A 24,298-nucleotide genomic window follows, 5' to 3' on the forward strand; every position below is an offset into this window, starting at 1 on the left:
ACAGTTTCCATAAAGGGGTCTCACCAACATCTACATATACGGAACAATAATCTAAATAGGCCCTATACAGATTAATATGAAAACTGGTAACACCTGTATATTCCTTAAAATAATAAATTAAATCTGCCATATGTGTCCTACATTTAATGTGACAGCCTTAGTGTCCATATATACAATGCAAAGACAAGGATATCTTAAGCCATTTTTATGTTACCGTAATTAAGAGAAATACCATAATCCCAATGCTTTTTTCATATCTAAAGCAGTTCAATCTATATTTGTGAAAACTGAATTATTTTCCCCCTATGTCCTGAAATGTGAGTGATGATTTTGTTCTACTACTTTGGACAGGGAGCTCACATCGTCTTCTATAGGTGAGTATTCTCTACCTCCCTGTTTCGAAGGACAAGTGAGCAGGTCACTGACTCACACAGTATGACACAAGGGTGAACAGCTCACCCAGACTACAATCAAGACCACCCATCCACTGAACAGGTTCCTCCCTAGAGTTATCACCTTACCCAGTCCTCCCGAAACTGTCCCCCACTGTGAATCTCACAGCATCCACATCACTACCAGATATTTCCTCAACACTCGGTAGAATTGTCCATAATCTCTATTACTGTCACTAAGGACCCTGCACAAATCCAGCTGCCATGTATCCCAGCATGTAATATGTTAGTAAATCAGTTGTCAGTATTTCACTACACCAAAGTCAGTCACACAAAGTTATGTACATTGACCAAATTGGTCAATTGAAGTAGTCCTGATTGAGTGACACAGATGTACAGCTTCAAAGAAAATGGGTTGGGAACACTAAAAAGGACCACAGATAACTTACGATCTGATAGAGCCACTTAATTATTAATGCTTATTTGGATTCTCAAGTTGAGGGAAAGCCTGTATGAAGCCATTACACCATTTGATAACACTGTAACTTGTTGTCTTTTCCCTAATGCTCACAGGTTGTCGTGATGGTCCAGGATGGAAATGGCAGAGAGCAGCTTGACAGCATCCACCATCATGAGAGGCACCTTGGGGTTGATGGCTCTGACGAGCAGAGGAATCCCCTCATCTGAGTCCAGCATGGCTTTCAGACCATACTGCAGGGGGAGAGGGAAAGAGGCAGGGGAAATAAAGCTGAATGAGGTTTAGTCTTTTGTGGTTCCTTTTTATAGGCAGGGCAAGTGGGGTTCCAAAGGCCAGGGTAAAACATAAATATTTATATTGGAGATAAATCACAAAGGTGTACCTTGCTGTATCAAATGAGAATGTATAAACTTTGCAGATACCACATTATTGATATGTGGAGTCAGTAATGAATATTAACTAAATATTGCTATATCAAAACCTCCAAGTAAACTAAAAGTTATCAATGAATGAATCCACCCAACAAGAGCAGGTGGTGGGTATTTTCATGGCAAGAAGCCCTCTAGTGGAAGAGTAGCTACATAACAACAACAAGAAAAAGGGAAAGGATCATGACAATGACAATATTTTACCTGGATCTTAATCTTTTCTGTGACATTTCTTTCAAAGGAAATCTTATTTGAACAAGCTTTATAAGTTAAAGCTTGGCTTTATCCATGTTTGCGACATTTTGACCTTTGACCTTTTGCATCACTTTTCTTCAGAACACTACATCTCCAGTCTCTCAAAACAACATTTTGATATGAGTAATAAAAGAGCCAAGCACCTTACCTTGTTATTCATGAAGGCTTTCAGACAGCGTATGATCTCATGTTGACATTTCACTCCCATGTTACTAGTTAAACAAATTAAAAAAAAAAAAAATTAAATGACGGAAAGCCACTGAAAACATGATGCATCGATAATGCTGGTATTCAAGTGTCTTACGGGAACTCGTCTCTCTCTTCTTGCAGTTTCCTCAGCAGGGTCAGCAAGATAGCCAGACCCTCATCTCCAAAGTTCTGCACCCAACTATTATTCACAAAATATTGTAGCATTAGCACACTCCAGTCATGTGAAAGACACAACTTAAAGGTCTACAGACATGCAAATATGTGAACATGGCATGTTTATTGGCTGCAGAAAAAAAAACACACCTCAACCTAGTAATAATACCTTTCATCAGGGCAAGCAACTTCTAACAGATATACCAGAATAACTCCCCTGTGGGTTCTTGCTGTTTTTTTTATAAAACTGAGCGAACTGCTATATAGAATCACAGTATAGTCCTCATTGTAAATTTAAGTGGTATGAGGAAAGTGTAGTAAAAGTCAAAGTAACTTTCATGAGTTCATCCGATTAGAGGATTTATAACATGATCTTCACTTGACCCCTCCAAACCAAGCCAAACTTAACCGAACTAAACTAAGTGAAATGTTGAGTCTTCGTGCTGACATTGAGATCATCCTACACTAAGATCATGCCACAAAATGAAGTAAAATGAAATAAAAAGACAGATAGTTTCAGAGTTATCCTTGCAGCTATCCAGTCCTTAACCCTTCAAATGTGCCAAAATGAGCTCTATATCCAGGTTTGAAAATGTTGCAAGCCATAGCATTCCAACTGGTTAGTCTATATTTATGTGTTGAGGTGTATGTGTATGTCTCTGTGTATTACCTGACAGGGTTGTTATTGAGTGAGACTCGGAGTGACTCCAGACAGGCCAGAAGTTGTGTATCTCTGAGGTCTGATCTTAACTCCTGGATGTACACCATAGCTGATTTAGAGCTCTCCTTCTGGTTTTGGCCCTAAAAAAAAAAAAAAAAAAAAAAAATCAAGCACACAGACACAGTGGTACACTGATTTCAAACGTTTTGTATTGTGTGTAGGATTTTCTTAAAAGGCCAACAGTTAAATGATCTGTGATAGCAACCAAGTGTGCTTGATTCTGTAGATCCTTTGGACTTCTTTCTATCAGAATAATTGATTATATTGTACCTGCTGCTTTGAAATATTACCTATCCATCCACTAGATGGGTAGCTGTAATAACAATAGCAGCTGCATTATTTATCCAGTACAACAATGCACTTACGGATATGTTTACAATTGCAAAGCAACATACTGCACCATTTACAGAAAAAGAAATTATAATAGAGACTTTATACTGGAAATCGTTAGGCTTATGTGCTGAAGAAAAAAGTATTCATTTTTATTTCAAAGATATTAAAGAGGTGTAAGTTTAACTTACTAAAACCTGTAGTCACTGAAATTATAGTGTGCACATGTTTTCAGTTTCCTGTACAAATAGTTACTGTTTGTAGTTACAGTATAATTGAATTATTTCAGCATTTGTTAAGAAATATCATAATATTAAACCATGAAGCCAGAATCATACACCAAACTGTGAGCTGCATGCAACTTCAATTATCAAGTTTCACAGCATATAATAAATGCTTTCCTTGAACTAGCAAATAAATTTGATTATTCACAGTCACCTGGGTACAGCGTGTATGTCACCCACTTGGCAGTGACATATTCATAAGAAAATTCTAGCTGGAATACTTTCTGGCTGAATACAGCATAATTCTGTAAGGTTATGTCGTGGTCATGCAGTAAGCTGTGGAACAAGTGCTGATGAGGGTGTCAAAACTGTGGCCCTACTTCACTTCAGCACACTGTGTTTGCTAAATTTAGGTTGGGTACTGACAGCTTTGGAAGTGTGGAGGTACTGGGAGACCATCTCGCGTTTGATGGCAATGTCTTTTTCTCTGAGAGGCTGCTGCTTCTCCTCGTTCAGGTTCATGTCCACCTAGAGAGAGGGAAGAGTAAGGAGGAGAAAAAAAAAGAGAAGCAGGATAGAGGGCTAAACATAAGTGTTTTGATGGAAATAGTATGACAGAAACTATTTGTTCAGGCAATTTAAAAACAAAATACATCCTAAAATAGACTTCATATTATTCCTATGAGGGCAGGCAATTAAATCAAGTCTCTCCTTGAGTTAAAATCAGAAGAAACAGAACTCCCAATGAGGTTATTGAAATCAAAGCTTACAGATGCTCACTTTCTAAGTTTGGGAGAAAGTTGTTGATGTGCATAGACTGTGACAGGAATCATTAACTACAGCCATCTGAATATTTTCTTCTAATTTTAGAATGATTTAAACATTCCAGACTGAAGTCAGGCAGACTTTCTCTCAAACTGCTAACTGCGCTCACACCCACACCCACAACCACACCCACACCCACACCCACACACGGGATACACCAGAATAATTAAATTATTGAAGACTCTCAAGTTTAACTGTCACATCTAACCCAGTCAGTTTGTATGAGAGTTGTCAAAAATTATTCTTAAAGACTTAAATGTTTTTTTTACATCCTGCTTCTGTTGTGTAGTAGTCAGTGTGCTTCTGTTGTCTCCAGGTGGCACTAAGTGACTGTGTGATGGCCCCCGGGGGGCATGTCCACACTAAACCAGATAAATCTGAAATCCATTTTGGCCCTCTGCATTCCTGTCAACATTACGCTCAACATACACACTTTAACTGACTTGGTTGTTGGAAACGATCTATTATAAAATAATACCACAAATCTGGAACCAAATAAAAATATAGATCAGTGCTTAGAAAATGAAAGGTGTATTTAAAAATTTCACTGCATTAAGGAGAGAAGGGCACCCAGTGCATAGGCAAACAGTAAAAAAGCACATTTCAATATGTACTAAATCATAATTCAATATTTATTTAGTATTATACTCAAACTCTATGTCATTTCAGTGTTGACCGCCTTAATGTGGTGCTTAATGGAAGACATTGCAGATACAACTTTTGGTAAAATTCAGAAAAAAAAATGACTGCAGATACCTTTCTATTATTAACTCCAGTTAGTGTCTGTCTTAACAATTACCGTAACAGCACTACAGCAAGTTGGGAAAGCGATTTGGACTATAGATAAATTGGATCCATGTCACTGATGTGTGACAGAATTAAAATAATTCTAAAGCCATGTGCCTGTGTGGATTGGAGAACTTAATCAATGCAAATGAATGTATGCATTTTACCAAGGAGACAATTTAGAAGTAATTACTGAAAGACTTATTTGCTACTTTTGAATTAACCATGCCAAAAATCCAATCGTTGTTTAGGAAAGATGAGCCGATTCCCCAAAACTGCACTTTTTATTTATCTCACCAGCATCTGTTCAAAGAGATCCAGGACGTATTCATCTGAATGATCATGTAGCATGGCACTCTGGGCACTGATCTCATAGCTGGCAGCCGAAGAGTGACGCTGACCTGGCGGGTAGCCCACTTTCTCCTTATCCTTTTTCATCCTCATGCTGGTGAAACGTTCCAACTGGATCAGCAGAGGAGGACAAGACACAGGTTAGAGCAGCGAGGTCAGAGGGAAAACAGCAATGTGTAAAAGTCATGGAAAGTCAACAAAACAAAGTAATAATCCCTAATCAACTTCGGTGTGAAGACAGCAAGATTTGATAATCTAAAAAAAAAAAAGATACTCAACCAGCTGTTCTACATTAGCTTTTCACAAAATTAGAAACCTTTCACAAAGGTAAGAAGATGATTAGGGATTTGAGAAGCGATGGTCAGAGGTTTTTATAAACAAACAAATGAAGTAAAGTTGCAGTGAAAACTGGCAGCAGAACATATGGTGTACATGGCTTTAAAAGACACTGAAATGATAAGGTTTTAAATTGCCTTATTATAATAAGATGTCAGTGTTTGGACCCAATGCTTATGTCAATTATTGCCAAAGGAAAAACACTTAGGGAGATTAACTTTTGGACACGTGTAAACTTAGCAAACACTGTTGTGACTTCTTTGTAACCTTTTATAATCAAAATGCAGTTTAATTTCAGTGTGGGCTCATGTTTTTGACATCTTTCTTCATGTGTGCAAGGTCACATGAAGGCATGCCTAAGAGCTCAAAAATTTTAAGCAATTAGTGTGCCTCTTCAAAGAATGCACATTGAATGTGAGTGCAGTACAAGACAAAACACAGATACCAAACATCACTGTTGTGTTATGGTGGGTTAGGTTAGTATGACACACAGCGGCGTGACATCCGATCGATGTTAGTTCGTTGGGTTTATTAATCACATGCACACATGCATGTAGGGGGCAAGCACACAGGACACACTGTAGTGGCATGCCGTACCAAACCTACCTCATCGGGAATCAGACGTTTGAGTTTCTGTTGAGGATGGATGGACAGAGGGGACACAAACAACATGGAGGGGAGAAGAGAAATTAAACACACGGGGGGAAACAGGAAGGGAGACGAGTGGAAAAGAAGAAATTAGACAGAAATCAATTAGGACAGGTAATCAGCCCAGGGGATTGTCTAATAGAGTTCATTACTGATCAATGGAAAGACAGAGGGAAACACTGTCAGGTAGATAGATCACACTCACTTATCAATTTGCTCATTAATACACACCTCTTGAGTACCAGCATGGATCAGCCAAGGGCACACATCTATATTAGCCTACAGCTGCTCTAAATTAAGATAGTTACAATATTACGACATTAAAACATATGGAAGAAAGTGATTGTAAGTGTATTTATGGCTGAACAACAAGCAGTAAAGAGTGGGTGAAGGTTGGGCATTAGTAAAGTTTGTACCAAGGATGAGGTGGTGAGATGACGGTACTGGAATTACACTTGCATGTTTTGGCCACTAGGTGTCAGGTTACACCCAATAATGTCTCCCTGTTAAAACCAATGTCTGCAATACCACTTACAAACACTTGGGTGGACAAATATTCACAAATGCAGACAAACTTATTGCAAATGTGCAAACTATTCACATTTTCAAGATAAGCTGTTTGCTTTTTTTCACAAGACTAAGGATAAGGGCTCAACAAACCTGCACTTTACATCCTTGCTATCCCATGCTATGACATCTGAAACCATTAAAACCCTGCATTACAACCCTTGGCTGTGTGTGTGTTTGTGTGTTTGTGTGTGTGTGTGTGTGTGTGTGTGTGTGTGTATTTGGGGGTGGGAGGGGGGTAAATCGTATTTGCTGGGGGTCAGGGGTCAAAGAGTCACAACATCAAACACAGAACAAGATCAGCCCTGTGTTCCAATACTCATACTACCATACTATTTAGTAGGAGAAAAAAAGATTTAGTATGTCCCAATACATAGTATGTCAGATGCAGTATGCCAAGAGTACCAGGATGTTCTACTACATCCGGTCAGATTTCGCAGTATGGATTTCAGCAGGCTGCTCTGGCCATTCTGACCCACAATCCTATGCGCAGCGGACGTTACGTCGCACTGACTGAGTTGTGTGTACAAGCCACGCCCACATATGGATGACAACAAAGCACACATATCGCACAAAACTCGCTCAGTGACAGCAGAAGCGACAGGAAGACAGAAGATAAGAAATATGACAGACGGCAGTGCAGTATGAAACAGCACCGGCATTTTGACAACAACATACAAATTTGCCGCTATAGACGGCGGCGGAAGTGAGCGAGAGAGTCGGACTTCAGGGACGATGTATATAGTGTGTCCCAATAGTATGCATATGCATGCATATTTCATACTAAACTACATACTTTGTAAGGGCAGCTGCAGTACATACTAAAAGTAAAAAGTATAAGTATGCGATTTGGAACGCAGTGCTAGACCATCACAAACACACACAGAGTGCCGGCCATGGAGACTATTGGCTACAGCCCAGGTAGAGTTAAAACCAAACATTTAAAATAAAATAGTGTTTTGTTGTTTTTTTTCTCCCCCACACAATCCTTTCTGTGACCAACCCATCTTATAGTGAAAACCTAGGCCTAAATCTAGGCTACAACATCAGTTCACTCTTGTCTTTGCTTCTGGACAGCCTCACAGCAGTATCCAATGGCTTGTACAAATTTGTTTATAAGATTTTTTTTCCCTTTCTGTTAAACTTTAAGGTAGTAAATTTTAGTGCTATTGCACTAAGAGAGCACAAAAATAACATATTTATGCACTCTATATTTAACATCTTCTCCCTGCACTTTTTAATGCATCACAAGTATGCTTTCTTGCAATGCATGTATATGAAAACATCATACTTACCTGTACAGATCATACTGTATTGGCAAGTGTGTTGTGTACAGTGTGAAATTCTCTAGCCAGTTTATTCACTACCAAAATTGTTTTTTTGTTTTTTTTTGTTTGTTTTTTTGTTTTTGTCTGTCATTACAAATGATCACAAAGGAAACTGTGTTTCAGGAGTTTCATCAAGCTTCTCAAAAACCCCAAAAGCTTAGTAAGTGCCCTAAGTTTTCACTGACATCCTTGTATGAAAGCCACCGCTCTACAAATATGACCATCTGAGCCTCTAGAAAACAGCAAACCTTTAGTTTAGCTGGCATTACGCGTTTCTCTGTTACTCTCCTTCCCTCTCCCACCCTATCTTCTCCATAAGAATCACTTCCTTATTCATGAACAGGCCTGGGCTAGAAAAAAAGCAATTGTACTCTGTTATTTGCTTAGCCGCAAACACCAGTGGAATTCAACAATGGCCATTCTAGCTTGATTAACAACTAGGAATTTCCAAATAATTTAATTCAGACAGCTCATATAGTGAGGGGAGGAAATAGCTGAAAGTAGCACAGACAATGGCAACATGTAGATTATACAATGTCCCCTAAACTTAATCTATTTGTTTGCTTCCCATCCATAATCAAAACCATGTCACAAGCTTGGTAAAAGCATGCCAGACTGCCATGACACACATCATTATAAAGATTAGAGATGTACCAACACTGGTACCAAACGGGATTAAATAGGGCAAGTGTATCTGGGACTTTTCACAGAACCAAATTCAGATAGCCAAGAATAAAAATTGTTACCCACTTTCTAAGAAATGTAAGGAAAGCTTATGACCCTGAATTACTGACTGGGTCAAGAAGAGGTTGTTACACTATTAAAATTTAGGCTATTATTTTCTCAAGATGGTCTCCTACCTCCATTATCATTTTAGCCAACCAAAAACCCCAATCCATCATTTGTTCTGACAAGTGTTTTCTCTGTAATTTGGGTGATAATTCTGATAAAATTCGTCATTATTTGGGTCTAAGTAATTTTTCTAGCTGAGGTTATAGTGTTGAAAAATGTTTTTAAATTACTAGCTATATAACCAATATATTCATTTTTTTTTTCCCGAAACATCTGGATTATACTCTTTTCATTTTAAAATAACAATGAGACTAAACTGCAGTGATAATTTTAATTTCATATTTCCTGTGTCAGTTGTGGTGCCCTTCCTTGCTGTGGTGGCAAACAGCTGACAAATGAATACAGTGCAAACACTGGCTCTGACCCCAGAAAACAAGATCTAAGTTAATGGCTCATCAAAAACGGACTGAATAATTATTGTATCAGCCAATGCTAAATGCTTTCACAATGGGTATTAGGGCTTGGAAATATATGGACATTATATCAATATTGTGATATAAGATTAGATATTGTCTGTGATTTGGGATATCACAGTATCACGATTTGGCATAAGTGTAATTTTTTCCTGGTTTTAAAGGCTGAATGTCATTAAAGGGATGCAGTTTTATGAACTTACTGATATGTTCTAAATGTTTTTTTTTTTTTTTTTTGTTTCTACCTATTTGGTCATCATGTCCAAATTAGTAATGATTGTTTATCAAAATTCTCATGGTGAGGGGGGGCCCCCGGTGGCTCAACTGATAGTGTGTGTACCACTTATTAAGTCTGAGTCCTGATCAACGCATCCTGGGTTGAAATCCTCTCTACCGCCTGCCTTTCCTGTCTCTCTCTACAGTAACTATCAAATAAAAATCAGAAATGATAAAAAGTAACAATCTTTAATAAAAAACTCTCATGGTGAAAATTTTAAAAAGGCGCCAGTAGTCATTGCTACAATATCGACACAGTATCATTATCAAGCTAGTCAGCTAAAATACTGTGATATTTGATTATGTCCATAATCACCCAACCCTAGGTCAGCCGTGAAGCTAGAACTGCTTATCTGTGTGCTTGTATGAGGAAAAAGGTCACTGAGAATTTAGAGAAATAGACATAATAGCCTGGTGGGTCACACTAATGAACTAACCCACATCTTCAGCAAGTGATTTTCCAATCTTCCCCTTACTTTCACTCCACTCTAAATCCCCTTACTCCTCTATTAATGCACCCACTGCCATCTCTCCTAGCTCCTAACCTTTTCACCCAACTATCACTGGCTCTCTCTTATCCCTCCCTCCCTCCCCAGAAAGATATGGTTTGTTGGATAAGGACCGGGGTGGCTGTTTGTGTTTTGTCTCTTTTTCATGGACATGATAAAATGAAGCAAAGCAGCCCACAAATAACCAGTCCTAACACACACAAGCAAAAATAGCTAATAATATCCATAATATGTTTGAGGAAATGCTACCCTTATGTACAGACCAACCCATAAATCAAACACACAACCTTCAAGTTTTTGTTTAAGTGCAGATGTAATGCCGGTCTTTGTGTTATTATGTGCATTGGATGATTGCACAAAGGGAGGGGCCAGCTAGAGCAAAAGGTCAGTGTAGATTTTCCTCACATTGCTCAGCATGCAAACAAGTTAACTGAGAGCTATAGATACTAGCACATGTTGAAAGCAGTCTGGCTGTAATGTGTTTCTACCATCACTCACTGTATAGATCCTGCAACAGGCCTGAACACAAGTAATGAGAACGCCTGTGTTCCTCCCTTGTCAAGTGGCTTCTGTGCATCAACAATAAAGATGGACTGCTCCTTTACAGCTGCCATGCTTGGACAGACTAAATGCCAATTCTCCTTCAGCAAGGAGGTGGGGGGTTGTGAAGGCTGTGTGCGTGTGTGTGTGTGTGTGTGTGTGTGCGCACACGTGCGTGTGCGTGCACGTGTGTTTGGGGGGGGGGGGGGGGGGGGGGGCTGATGATTGGGACAGAGGTGTAGTGAGGGATGTTTCCACTTACACAGCTGCCAATAAATAACAGACAGCACACAAACACACACAAACTCACACGCACAGACATCCGGATGTTACAGTTCCATCCAGCCCACAGAGCGGAAACATACAGCTAACAGTAGGCACCAGTGGATTCTGGGTAATCACACAGGAAACAGAACAAGAGTGTGTGTCAGAGAGAAAATGAGAGAGATAATGAGTGAGAGGGAGTTCGAAACTAAGACCAAAAATAAATATATATACTGAAACTTAACAATGTGTAGATTTTCGCTTTACAGCACAGAAGCACAGATGAAGATGTGCCCGCATGCACACAAAAACTCAACCATATCCAGAATACGCACACACATGCACACACAAGTCAATTAGAGAACAGAGCTGAGGTGAGAAAATCCTGCACTGACAGATGTTCACTAATGTGCAGAACAACTTGCGCTTTCTTCTCTCCCTCACATGCAGACACACACAGACACCATTAAAACAAAGCAGCTAGGCCAAAGTAATTATCAGCCCAAAAAATAGCCCTGACGCAAATGCCCTCACACAGCACCCACACACATGCAGGCGGTCAGGCTGACAGAGACATTGGTGCACGCACACACACACATGAATAAGTATTCCAAAGGGAGCATAATTAAATGGCGATACAGGCAGTAGCATTACTATAGAAGCATGGGAAATGGGTTTAGGTCTGTCTCTGAGACTACACAGCAGAGAAGAACTGAAATCAGCAGAAGCGTTTTCCATGTGACAGCAATATAACAAGCCAGTCACTCACACTGTAACAGAGGTGTGTGTGTGTGTGTGTGTGTGTGTGTGTGTGTGTGTGTGTGTGTGAGTGAGAGAGAAAGAGAGAGAGAGAGAGAGAGAGAGAGAGAGAGAGAGAGAGAGAGAGAGAGAGAGAAATAGAGAGAGATTGATTGTGTGTGTGTGTGTGTGTGTGTGTGTGTGTGTACCTGCACCACTGCCCCTATCTGTGCATACATATTTAAGCAGAAGGGCTACAGAGTGAGAGAGCAATTATGCAAATCAGAGAGGGAATGAAAACTAACTAAAGTCAAACTGGCTAAGGCCATGAAACAGAGTGGCAACTTTGACAAGCGAGGGAGCCAGGCCTCTGTAGCTCTGCCACAGCTGGCCATTATTTAAATTTGAGACACAGTAGGTTAATAGTGTCAGTCATTCAGTGGTCACAGAGTCATTCCCTGTCAAAGTAGAAGTCTGCTGATGAAATTAAACTTCTGGGAAATTGTTTTCACTTCTGTTTTTTAACTTTATTTCTCCAGGAAAAAAGAAATCAACATGCATGATCTTTGCAAAGTTTTGCTTCCCTCTCATGCACTGTCATACTTTAATGCTTCGGAGATGGCCAGAACAACCACAGTTGCAGTATCATTGGCCAGTCAGAAAATCCACTGACACAGTTTCCCCATTGTCCATCGTTAATTGCCCCGCTCAAGTGTACCTCAACATTAGTGGTTAAGGGAGGGGAGGGTGTTACTCATTCGCTTTCTCTTCCCACAAATTTCCTATCCAGTAAAAACAATCAAGCTGGTGACGTTCTGGTCACAAGTCTGCTTATCTAATCTTTAGGCACACCCAATTTTATTAAGTTTTCACTTTAAATCAGCTTTTCAAAACTTAAGTCTTGTAGAGTTTCCAATATTAAACATAATACAGAACTTCAGTGCAGCTGATGCTTGAATTACTCTAAGGTTCACTGATTTGCAACAGGTAAGCGAACAGTGAATTCACTCCATATGGTAGTCCATGCAAGTGTGTTTTTTGATGGGTAATTTAAAGCTCTACAAAGCGTTACAAAAGGGAACTACTAGGAAATCCACATTAGTTATGCTTAATCATGTTGTTAACTGTTTCCTCTTCCACTGTAGCAGCTGAACACAGAGCCAGCAGATTCTTGGAGGTCTGTGTGACAGTCAGGATTGCATGGTGACCTGTGGTCAGTATGATGTTGACTTGGGCCAGGCGATTGGTCAATTACTGGCCAAAACGGATCCCAATGAAAGTTTATGGTTTTGCAGTTTTTCATTAAATGACAGGCCTGTTATCTTGATCTCTCTCCTCCTGCTTCTGGCCCACTCTTCTCAGGTGTGCCTTTTTCTGACCAATAACCATCCAGGCTAGTTTATTAGCTATGCACAAGAGGCCTTGCAGCAGATCCATTGAAGTAAAAAATGATTTTCAAAAAATGATTTTCTTTGTCGAGGATGTAACTCTTGGAACTCTTGGTGGAAAATGGAAAATTAATCACTGGCAAGACCAATAAATGGAGAGACATACTAGCATCATAAATTTCGATAGAGCAAAGGCTTTGTTTAGTCCCTCTCACAGCTGGTTACATTGACAGAAAAGCCTCTATCAGTTAAGTTAGCCAACTGTGAAAAAAAAAAATGTACAGTTATTAAAAATACTACATTTCATATATATGCATAACTGATTCTTTTCCTTTGTTCCTTTTTTCCTTTGTTTATTTTTCATTCATTTTGAGGGCGTGTAACTATCCATCAATCTGGAATGATATCAATTTTATGATCAATGATCCAATATCATTGATGTAAAATGAAAACATCGATTTATAATATCTCAGATATTCCATTCCCATCCAAGCATGCCTCTTTCCTAAACAATTTCACTGATTTTCAGCGGTACAAATCCTCATATCCATCACAGGTCCCTGAACTGAATCAAACCCAAATCATATCATGGTAGCTTTGTGATATGGGCAAATATTCAATCACTGTCCAGTAATAGGACATTGTATCATTATTAAGCTAGTGCTTTACATACCTTGTCATTTTGCTGCTGCATGTTGTGAAAAACTGTGACCTATATTGATGAATAAATGGTTGTTTTGATGTTTGTAAAGAAAAACACTGAGCAAGAAGAACTATGACCTACTGGCTGGACCAATCACCAAATTCATTTCTTAACCAGTAACATTAAGAGAGCTAATTACTCTCTGCCATGCCTTAAACCTCTCTCTCCCCTACTGAAAAATCACTTAAAATAAGTTGAAGCCAAGGACAGACATAGGCCTAAATGCAGAAAGTCATCCAACTGAACTTTAAAGATGTTTTTCTTTTTTTCCTTATAAATGAAATCACGAGAAAATACCAGCTTGAGAAAACAAAACAAAAACAAAGAGAAACATCAACACCATCACAGCAGTGAAGGGAAGCTAAAATAAGACCAGACCTATTCATAGCTGATGCTGTGATCTAATTTCAGTAACTGTGATTAGAAGCAGTGAAGACAATATGAAATTGATTACTTTTTTCTGTCTCAGTGAAGCAACTACTGGCCAAGACAGCATCACCTGGAGTCAATAGTCAGTACTCCCTGTGCTTACAATGACCACAACAAAAAATAAATGTCACAGTACTTGCAAAACAAGGCCCCTTTACACTAAAACTGACAAAAATGTACAATAAGCATGTACTATATTAGCAACTCAGCATCTACAAAAAAACATTTAGATGTGCTTATTCCATGCAGTAGTTGTGTCAGTTGAGACAAAATGGTCCTCACTTACAGTATCCCTTTAATCGACATAAACATGGTAATAATAATGCCAGGTAAAATAACAAAATCTACACAACAAAAATATCACAGAAAAAAAGAAAACATAAACAAATATAAAAATCTAAAACCATTTTCATGTTGCTTTTTCCATCCCAGTCTTTTCCCTCCCATTCCTTTTACCTGCCTCTGCCAAGAACATTTCTCTGCCCCCCTCCCACCCCATCCTCATATTTCCCATTTTCTAACCCCATCAACTTCTTCCAGTCCATTCACCCTTTTAGGTTTTATGAATTTCTCAGTCCCTCTACCTTTTATGTCCACTACATATTTAATACTTTCCCTCTCCCTATAAAAAGGTCAGAACATAAAATATTGCTGCCAGTTCACTGTGGTCTGGTGACCTCATGGGAAACTAGCACTGGCACAAAGTTATTTACAGAACGGCAAAAAAAGGAAGAAAATGACCCGCCTGTGGGCCAGTCCGTTTAGATGGATGAAGAGATACAGTACTCCTGTGTGTGTGTGTGTGTGTGTGTGTGTGTGTGTGTGTGTGTGTGTGTGAGTGTGATCATGTAATCCATGCTGTGTTGATATCAGTGCTTACACCATTACCATGGCTACACATGGTGAGCGGTAGTGATGATGTCATACAAGGAGGAGCAGCAGGGAGGGCAGGCACACTTGTATATGACTGAAAGGTTTCCTGTTCACACAGCCTTAACAGGAAATTACCAGCACCCTAAAATCTCTTGCAGCTTCACTTAAAATTGGACACACACACACACACACAGTTTTTTCTGATCAGTTTCTGGATGATGAAAGAAGAAAAAATAAAGGAAAAAAAAACTTCCTTTTTTTGTCGGCAACTGCTATTAGATGACCAGCGGTATGAAAATATAGCTCATAAGACCTACCCTATGATGTTTGCTTTTGAAAGCTCATTTTATCCTCATCCACCCCTAAGTTCTTCAGCTGTTAAAAAGGCCAGTCAGCTTTACAAGACTCAAGCCTGGCACTGGCTACCAGGTACACAAACTGAGTGCTAGAGTGTTGTAAAACTATGTTTTGAAAAGAGGAAAGCATGGAGAAGGGCAAGACAAAAAGGGGTTGAGGAGGAGACAGAGGAGCAGTACATGATCATACTGTGCTGAGCTGCCTGTTAGCAAGTTGACAGAGTAACTACAGCTCACTGTTAAGCAACCTATGTCATACAGACAAACACAACAGAGAACAGGAGAGAAGATAGATAGAGGCAGAAAAATCAAGAGACACAAGGTCCATATAGTGCAGTCCATACAAATACAGTGAAAACTGGGCCGTGTTTATTTTCAAGGCCACATGTGTCGAGCCATGTGCCACGGAGGACCAAAAGCAGGGTTTTTTTCCACCCAAAAGCTCCAACAGGTGATTTCACTAATTAGTCCCTTCTCTCTGCTTGAAGGTGAGGTAATCAGGGAAATTATCTGTTGCAGTTTTTGGTTGGATAGAAAACCTGGAGCCTCTTGGCCCTCCATGGCTCCAGTTTGACACCCCTGAATTCTAGGCTATATAGAAGTGAAACTCTTAGTTTGAACATCACCACCCAACACAACCACACCCAAACACACTATGGTTGGGAGCTACAACACTTGCAGCATGCTTCAGTTGCCAGTGTGAAGGAAGTCGTTAATGCTACATTTGACCTCTTCCGATTCCTTCACTCTATTTTTTCAGTCTTCACCTCAGTAACTGTGTGTGTGTGTGTGTGTGTGTGTGTGTGTGTGTGTGTGTGTGTGTGTGTGTGTGTGAGAGAGAGAGAGAGAGAGAGAGAGAGAGAGAGAGAGAGAGAAATAGAGAGAGATTGATTGTGTGTGTGTGTGTGTGTGTGTGTGTGTGTGTGTGTGTGTGTGTGCTGTATAATTGTGTGTAAGAGACGTTATGAGTGTGTGCCAGTCCAAGTGGGGCATGTTTGCTGCATGACTGCTCCATGTCCTTAGTGTACTATTGTTAACGAAGAAACAAAAACCCAACCAGCCCCAGATGGCCTCCATATAAAACAACAGAGGTCAGTGCTGCTATGTCTGTCTGGTCTAAGGCCTGTCTGTCTTCTGAGGCAGTCTGAACACATTTCAATATTCAAATTTCAGTCAAATGTCAAAAAAAAAAAAAAAGCATAATGAACCTGAGCTCAATCTGACTGTCAAACCCATAAAACATGCAGTTTTTAAAAAGGGTGTGTTTGTTTGCAGGGTTTTCCCTGGCCAATTTTAGGTCTTAGGCGGCGGCGGCCGGGGGTGGGGGTCAATCACAAATTGAAAAAAAAAAAAAAAAAAATCCGAAGTGATACCTCTTCTCTGAATAGACAAGCTAAGCCAGTGTGCTGCTGTTAGCCAGTGAAAATATACCGGAGTGGCAACTCTTCACTTTGTTTCACAATCTATGTCAATGCACTGCTGTAGCCTGGAGAGTTTCTCTGCCCTTTGGCTCGTGCAGTGCCGGTGCAGCTGTTATGCCAAATTCCGCGTTAAAAATAGATTCCGTTTTATTTGGCTAATCTGCACGCTTCACACAAGTCACCCAAATGGCCAATGGATCACTGGTATTTGCGAGCGCTTGTGTTTTTCGCGCTAGGTGATTCATACATTCCACCACCGCCGAGCCTACAGCGGATGTGTTGCGGCTGAAAGCCATCCTCTCAGCGTTCACGCAGAAACTAATCGCCGCAGTGATTGGTTAATTCCGTTGTCAGTATTTCATGACGTACGGCCCAGTGCCCGCCTAACTCCCCCCGGACAATCCAAGCTAGCATCAGCAACAGATTCCTGAAGGAGCCACAGATTGAATATATCGATGTGCGTTTTGTCCCCCTTTCCTCGTTTATTTGATCTAGGCGGTCGGTGAAAACGTCTAGGCGGTGCGCCTAAGGGTGCTTTCAGACCTGTGGCCCGTTTGCTTTGTTCCGATTCAGGGGCTAAATCGATACAGTTGTTTCGTTTTTCGTTTGGAGCGTTTGTGTTCACAGGGCAACCGTCTGTAGCGGTCCAAAGCTGTAAACAAATGCCATGCGCGAACCAACTGTTCTCTCATTGGTCAGATATTACCCCGAAAGAAGAAGTTTCCTCTTCCGTTCTTACCCTGGAAAAAACAAAAACCATGGAGCATCTTCAGCGTGTGTGGCTAGTTTGTTTCTCTGTGTTTCTGTGGTTAATGTACCCAGTGGCGGTTCTGCCCATGTTGCCGCCCTAGGCGAAATTACTGCCTTGCACCCTTTCGTGTTACTACTCCTACCTATATTTTTATATGGACAAAATCTTGTTTGAATAAAAAGTCACCGGCCACGGCTCCGGTCGGCATCAGGCGGGCCGGCCGCGGCACCAGCCAGTACCGCGCCCACCTGGTCAGGTCTGCCGGATCTGACAGGTGAGTGGCGCTGATGATTTTTTTTTTTTTTCTTTTTTTTTTGCGTTTGTGCCGCCCCCCACATGACATGAAAAAAAAATGCCCGCTTCGCCCATGCCTGAAACCGCTACTGAATGTACCGGTGTTCTGTAACGGAGGAAAACATCCCGTTCTACCGGGAATCAAGACTGCGCAGGGAAAGTAATATCATACTGCATCTACTGAGAAGACGACGTGCCGCGACAAGGAATTGCCGACGAAGATGGGCTCTGACGCTGGCTGATCCACAGTTATGAGTGAGTTGTGTCGGTTCCTGTGTCGATTATGTTCTCACTGCAAACGAACCGCTCCAGGGCTCGAATGGAATCGAGCCGAGACCACCTCTTCTAGGCGATCTCGGCCCGCTTGTTTTGTCCCGCATCCGAGCGCGATTGCTGTGTTCACATATGTCCAAACGAACCGATCTTTGGGGGGAAACGCTCCCTGTTTCGGAACAACTGCTCAAAACGGGACAGGTCTGAAAGGACCCTAAGAAATTATAAGGCAGGGAAAACCCTGGTTTGTTTGTTTGTTTTACAGCTAACTCATCTGAATGTATCCAGCAGTGACAGAGTCTCATTCTTTGATGTTACTGTGATACAATAGTCTGATAGTTTTGTTATTAGCACACATCCTTGAAAACACTGCTGGTACTTTAAGAAGCAATGTTTGGAAGATACTCAAATTTTCTGCATTAAAAGGCAAAACTCACCTTGTGATTTACTCTTCCACTTAAAAATAAAATATTTCAAAGACAAAAAACACACTGACTCTTGCTTTCATGCATGACTATAATGTACATTTTATTATAAATATTCAGAGTTAGGTGACATTTGACTCACTTCAGTGAGTTCACAGTCAAATGAATTTGTGGGCAAGTGACAGTCCAGTATCCTCTGTTCTTTAGAGTTTTTTCCTTTTCTGACAGCTCTCAGTGCTTGTATTCAATCTGCCCACCTGGCTGCCAGTCTGTCTGACTATCTGACCTATGAAATGTTAACTACACAATAATGGCTTGTATTAAAAATGCCAATGAAAATCAATCTTGCATGAGCTTTCAGGTTTTAAGTGACAGTACATTATGTGTTGTTTCATGTGTATCATTAACAGACACGGTTTTGAGACTTAACAGCTCAACTTCCACAATATGATGCACAACTGACCCGTCAGCTTCTTGTCATTAAAACAGACCCTTTACATTTAGTTGCTCCTTGACAACAAGCACCATGACAACCAGGATGACCTGCATTTATTGTCTGTTCGCTACATAGCAACAGGTTCTGCACCTGCCAGTTCATGGATCTTCAGCAATGTCTTGTCCATGTGTGTGTGTGTTTGTGAATGAAAGTATTAGTGTCATGAGAGCCAGAACATTCTTATCAATCATAAACTCAAACAGGTGTTTTGCACCTATTTAACCCAGATTCAACCCACCCAACAATCAGGAGAAATCTGGTGTGGGACTCTGGTCGGTACCAATCCTCTCCCAGATTATCTGATAATGTGAGGGGTTTACAGATCCAATCATAAACCTCATGACAGCTTTCAGACTCATCAGCGTGACCCTGATAATTTTCAAAAATGTTTGATACTTAGGATTTAAAATCTGGATGAGTATATCACTGCTTTCTAAGGAAGACCACAATAGCCAACAACAACCTGTTGAACAGCTGAGATTGATGAAAGGCTTGTTGATATGTGGCAACAACATAACCACCGTGTCTGTCAGGACATATTACAGTCATACCGACAAAGAGAAGAGCTGGGGAGAACTCACCTCTGCTTTCTACAAACCAGGTGTGAGCGAGAGAGAGAGAGAGAGAGAGAGAGAGTGAGAGTGAGAGTGAGAAAGAGAGAGAGAGAGAGAGAGAGAGAGAGAGAGAGAGAGAGGGGGAAATAAAGACAGGAAATAAAGGAAGAAATAAAGGAAGAGAAATCTAGTGAGGTGGTGTATTGCTCCCTCTGGCGCAATAATCTTAATAATATCCTGTAGTGTGTGATGCACCATTATTATCAAATCTTGTAGCATGTGCATGTTTGAGATTAAAGTGAAGAACACTCATGAAGATTCACCATATGTGCATGATACAACCCGATTTAAAAACTGGTTAGGGTTTTACAACTCCTGTAGTCTAATCTAAGGTTTAGCTGTGCATCCTGGCTGAACTCAAGGAATAGTATGTTCCATAATGACAGAACATTTTAATAACCTTATCTATGTTACCCCGGAGTCTCCTCCTGCTGCTGTGAACGCTGCATTGCTTAGTCTATAAAGTCTAAAGGGGGATTTTTATGTTTAGACATCAGAAGTTTGCTCCAACATCAGAAATCAGATCATGCCAAGATGACTGTTTCTTAGACAGACCCAGATGTCTTGGTTCTTACTGAATTATAGTTAAATAAGAGTGTTAGTGACTCCGATGTGCCAATAAATGATTACACTTATTCAGAATAAACTTAAGCAGGACGGGACGGGGCATGGCCATTTGTATCAAATCACGTTTTCTTGGATCCTTATTGCATGCTGTTTCTGTGACACATTCTTTCAGGTTCGTCTCTCTTGAAGTACTTCTGACACCTAATGATTCTTTTTTTGTAGTTGGTATACAGGCCCCCTTGAGCTATCACCAGGTCCATAAACGATCTGGCATGCTGATTCTGCATGTTAATAGTGAGGTAATTGTCATGGGTGATTTTAACTTTGATTGATTTTCTGACACCCCTGATTAGCGACTACTACCTGACTATTACTACTTTAAAGAGATCCGTTGCTGTCTTAATCTCTTATAGCTAATCACTGAGCCTACTGGACCTATTCTAAAAACCCTAGTCTAAACTCAATGGCAACTGATTTAATCCTATTAAACAGATGTAACAAAATTCTTTCTGCATGAGTAGTGTTTGATCTTGGAATTTGTGATCACTGCCTCGCGGTCTGTATCAAGAGCAATCATTTAAAGAAATTGCAAACACACAGCTTATTATAAAGCTTCACTGAAAAAAAGTGAATCTCTAATACTACAAATATTTTATTCATTTTACATCTCAAATTCCGGATATTGAGGTGGCTTTGTACTATTTCTCCAGTCCTTCCTCTCAGTCATAAACAAGCATAAACCCTTTAAAAGACACAAATTTAAAAATAGATCAAACCCTTGGTTTACCCATGAACTATCACACTTGTTAATGGAAAGAAACAAAGCTTGGTCCCTTGCAAGACACTGCGAAAAATTCCCCCTGGACTGTTTTTAGACAACTCAAAAACAGAAAGGAAATTTAAATCTAAGTGTTTCTGGATTTAGTTTCCAGCTCTTATTCAAATCCTGCAAATTTTTGTAAGGCTGTAAATTCAAATAAAAATAACAGCTTTTCCTCAGTTCATACTCAGGTCAAGGCCAATGACTGCTTATTGTCTGACCATAAAGAAATTAACTTAGCTTGTAATAAACATGTTGTTGCAGCTGGTCATCTTTGTCAGGATCAGGGATTTAATCCCTCTCCAGTTGATGATAATGTATTCTGTTTCTCACAGTCTTCTGCCTGCCCTAAATCATCTCTATTCAAGTGTTGTAAAAGATGCTCTCCTTGTCATCTGTCCCAGGAAGAGAACTAAAGAGGACAATTTGGATCCTATTTTTCTTCCGCTCTCTGCACAATTTACCTCTGAGCGAATAACTCATATTTTCAATCTCTCTATTTCCGGTATAGTTCAAAAAGTTTGGGAATTGGTTCATCTCATACACCTTCATAAGGGAGATGACAAGAGCAATCTTAACAACTATTAAACAAAATCCAAACTGCCTTGCCTGATAAAGGTTCTTCAATCACTAATAAATGATCAACTGAGGCTATATCTGTCCAGAGCTTCCATCTTGAGCCAATTTCAGTTTGGTTTTAGAGAAGAGCATGGCATAATAAAATAATAAAAATCATAGCATAATGAAAATCATGGTGTAACACTTTTTGTTGATGTATTCAAAGCATTTGATACTGTCAACCATTGCCTTTTGCAGAGGCTACATAATATCGGATTTCATATTAATGCATTCAATTGGTTCAGGAACTACCTATCAGAGAGATGACAATCTATTAAATTGGGTAGCTACCATTGTGAGTTTTTATCTGCAACAAAAGGTGTTCCACAGGGTTCAATTTTAGGTCCAATTCTTTTGACAATTTATATCAACAATGCTGCTTCATCTTTGTTAAACTATCCTGCCTATCTGTACACAGATAGGCAGTACTATGTACTATACTATATATGCAGTACTATGTTGCTGATTCTGTACATCTAGCAGTCAAAAACTTGCACCGTTCCTTTAACGTTCTGCAAGGTAGTCTTAAAGACCAAAGACTTGTTTTGAAGGGTGGCCTGGTGGCTTGTATGCCACTTGTTAGGGTTGAGTGCTAGCCCCAGTGACCTGAGCTCAGGTCCAGGCCTGAGCACTTTGCTGCACGTCATCACCTCTCTCTCCTGCCTTTCATGTCTTTCTACCATTGCCTGCCAAGTGGAGCAGAAATGACAACAAAATTATTGTTAAAAAGATTTGTTTTGAATGCAGATAAAACAAAGGTCATGCTATTTTCCAGAGCCAGAACTATAAACTACACTAATCTTAATATTTCTACTACAAAAATATTTATGATTGAAAGATTCACAGAATATAATTACCTCAGCATCTGGATTGATGAATAAAATAAAATCAAAAATCAAATATATACTCACATTCAAATATTACACAGATAATCTTGTGCGCCAAATCAGGCAAAAGGTTGTCAGTTTCTAATTTTTCCCACATCTTGCAGGAAAAGGGTTGTTGAAACAATTTTCGTGTCAGTCTTTGACCACAGTTTTGTGATTTATAGGCACACATCCGCTTCCACTCTTTAACTTCTTGACTCTATCACTCTGCCGTAAGATTTATTATCGGTGATGTCTATGGTACACATCATTGCATTTTATATGACAGGACTCAGTGGTCTTCTCTCCAAAAGAGACATGCTACTTACTGGTATCTTTTTATCTATAAAATGAGTTAGTTGTGAATTTGGAAAGACTACTTTTGATTTTAGTGCACCTGATTCCTGGAACAAAATATAGCACCTCCTTTCTACCAACATACTTATATATACCATTCAGACATTTTATACATTTTTAATTTTTAAACCTCCCAACCTCCTCTTGTATTTGTTTTACATTACTTATTTTACATTTTAATTATTGTAATAAATCAAATTACTACCCTAATTGGAAAGTTGTTGATCTGAGTCACTGACACTAAGAGCACACAATTAAATTATCCCCTTAGAGAAAGAGAAAGAGAAAGAGAGAGAGAGAGGGACAGAGAGACAGAGAGAGAGTGCCTCAGAGTGGGTTTTTATATGGGTGAAGAAAGAACAAAAGATGCTCTTAAAAACAATGATGCCCAGCCCATTAACAACCACCTCCAACTTCCTGCAACATCAACAAAGCCATTCATGTTACACACAGGGCCCCTATATAGAGCGCCCTCCCCCATGCCCTGCGTATCCCAATTCCCATCAACAACAAAAAAAAAAAAAAATTTTAGAGAGTTGTGTTCCATTACCAGGCTCTGCTTTGGAACTAGTTCCAAATAGGCAAAATAGCAGGATTTGTTATTCCTAAAATTGATCTAATCATCTTATCGAATCCTACATCCCTCATCACTATTTTCATCAGTGGCATGTCCCAGTTAACTGTGATCAATTTAAAGTGCTAAGCAGCAACACTTGTCACAAAAAGTTATAAAAAGCCTTGCACTGATCGTAAGTCATTATGCAGTAGGGCTGACACTCACTGGCATCATCTGGACCTTTTACCTACTGTCAGATACCAAAAAACTCTTGTCTTATTTCCTGGTTTCCCTGTCACATATCCCTTCTTGTTTGTGTCATTTGTGTGCGCTAAACTTGTACTTATGATATTTCCAGTGCAGCATATTTCATTAGATAGACTGACACATGCGCAAATTTACAAGCAACACAATGAATGTCACTGTCGCTGGTCTCGATGTATGAAAGGTAAAATATAACAACACCCATTTACAAAACAAAGTTTCAGGGGGAGAAATATTAACCATGATGTGATAAACTTATGATCCACTGCCACGCCTGCCTGTGTAACACTAGTGACCCATTAACACCAAGTGATCCCTGACTCATCAGCAAAAGTTTCTAATGCTTCATGCTAACTTGTTCTTTGTAGTAGGAAATCGAGTGGAAAAAATGTCAGTAGTTGAAGCCACGATAAGGCTATGAGAGAGGTGTGTTTTTCTCTGATTCAGCGTCATGACCACATAGTGAGCCAGACAAAAATCAGGATATGTGCCTTGCATATAATATTCCAATCAGATCTCGCAGTGAAAAGGCTGATTTTTGTTTTTTATATTGCCCCAGAAGTGTACCAAGGATGATTTCTGAGCATCCTAGACACACTTCCA

At 39.8% G+C, this 24,298-nt stretch overlaps 1 protein-coding gene across 2 annotated transcripts in view; it reads right to left on the minus strand.

The window, feature by feature from the left end:
* Window positions 1-24,298, minus strand: part of diaph1 (diaphanous related formin 1) — a 117,165-nt gene that overhangs the window by 76,428 nt on the left and 16,439 nt on the right. Inside the window, exons 2-8 of one of the 2 annotated variants that reach the window (XM_030061272.1) lie at window positions 6,096-6,122; window positions 5,100-5,264; window positions 3,618-3,719; window positions 2,587-2,717; window positions 1,858-1,941; window positions 1,702-1,765; window positions 964-1,103 (exon numbers count right to left, since the gene is read on the minus strand). In XM_030061272.1, coding sequence (XP_029917132.1) covers window positions 964-1,103; window positions 1,702-1,765; window positions 1,858-1,941; window positions 2,587-2,717; window positions 3,618-3,719; window positions 5,100-5,264; window positions 6,096-6,122 — 713 coding nt within the window. The remainder of the gene's footprint in view (window positions 1-963; window positions 1,104-1,701; window positions 1,766-1,857; window positions 1,942-2,586; window positions 2,718-3,617; window positions 3,720-5,099; window positions 5,265-6,095; window positions 6,123-24,298) is intronic. The other variant, XM_030061273.1, reaches the window with a different exon arrangement.

This window comes from Myripristis murdjan, chromosome 10 (genome assembly GCF_902150065.1).
Source record: "Myripristis murdjan chromosome 10, fMyrMur1.1, whole genome shotgun sequence".
Taxonomy (NCBI): Eukaryota; Metazoa; Chordata; class Actinopteri; order Holocentriformes; family Holocentridae; genus Myripristis; species Myripristis murdjan.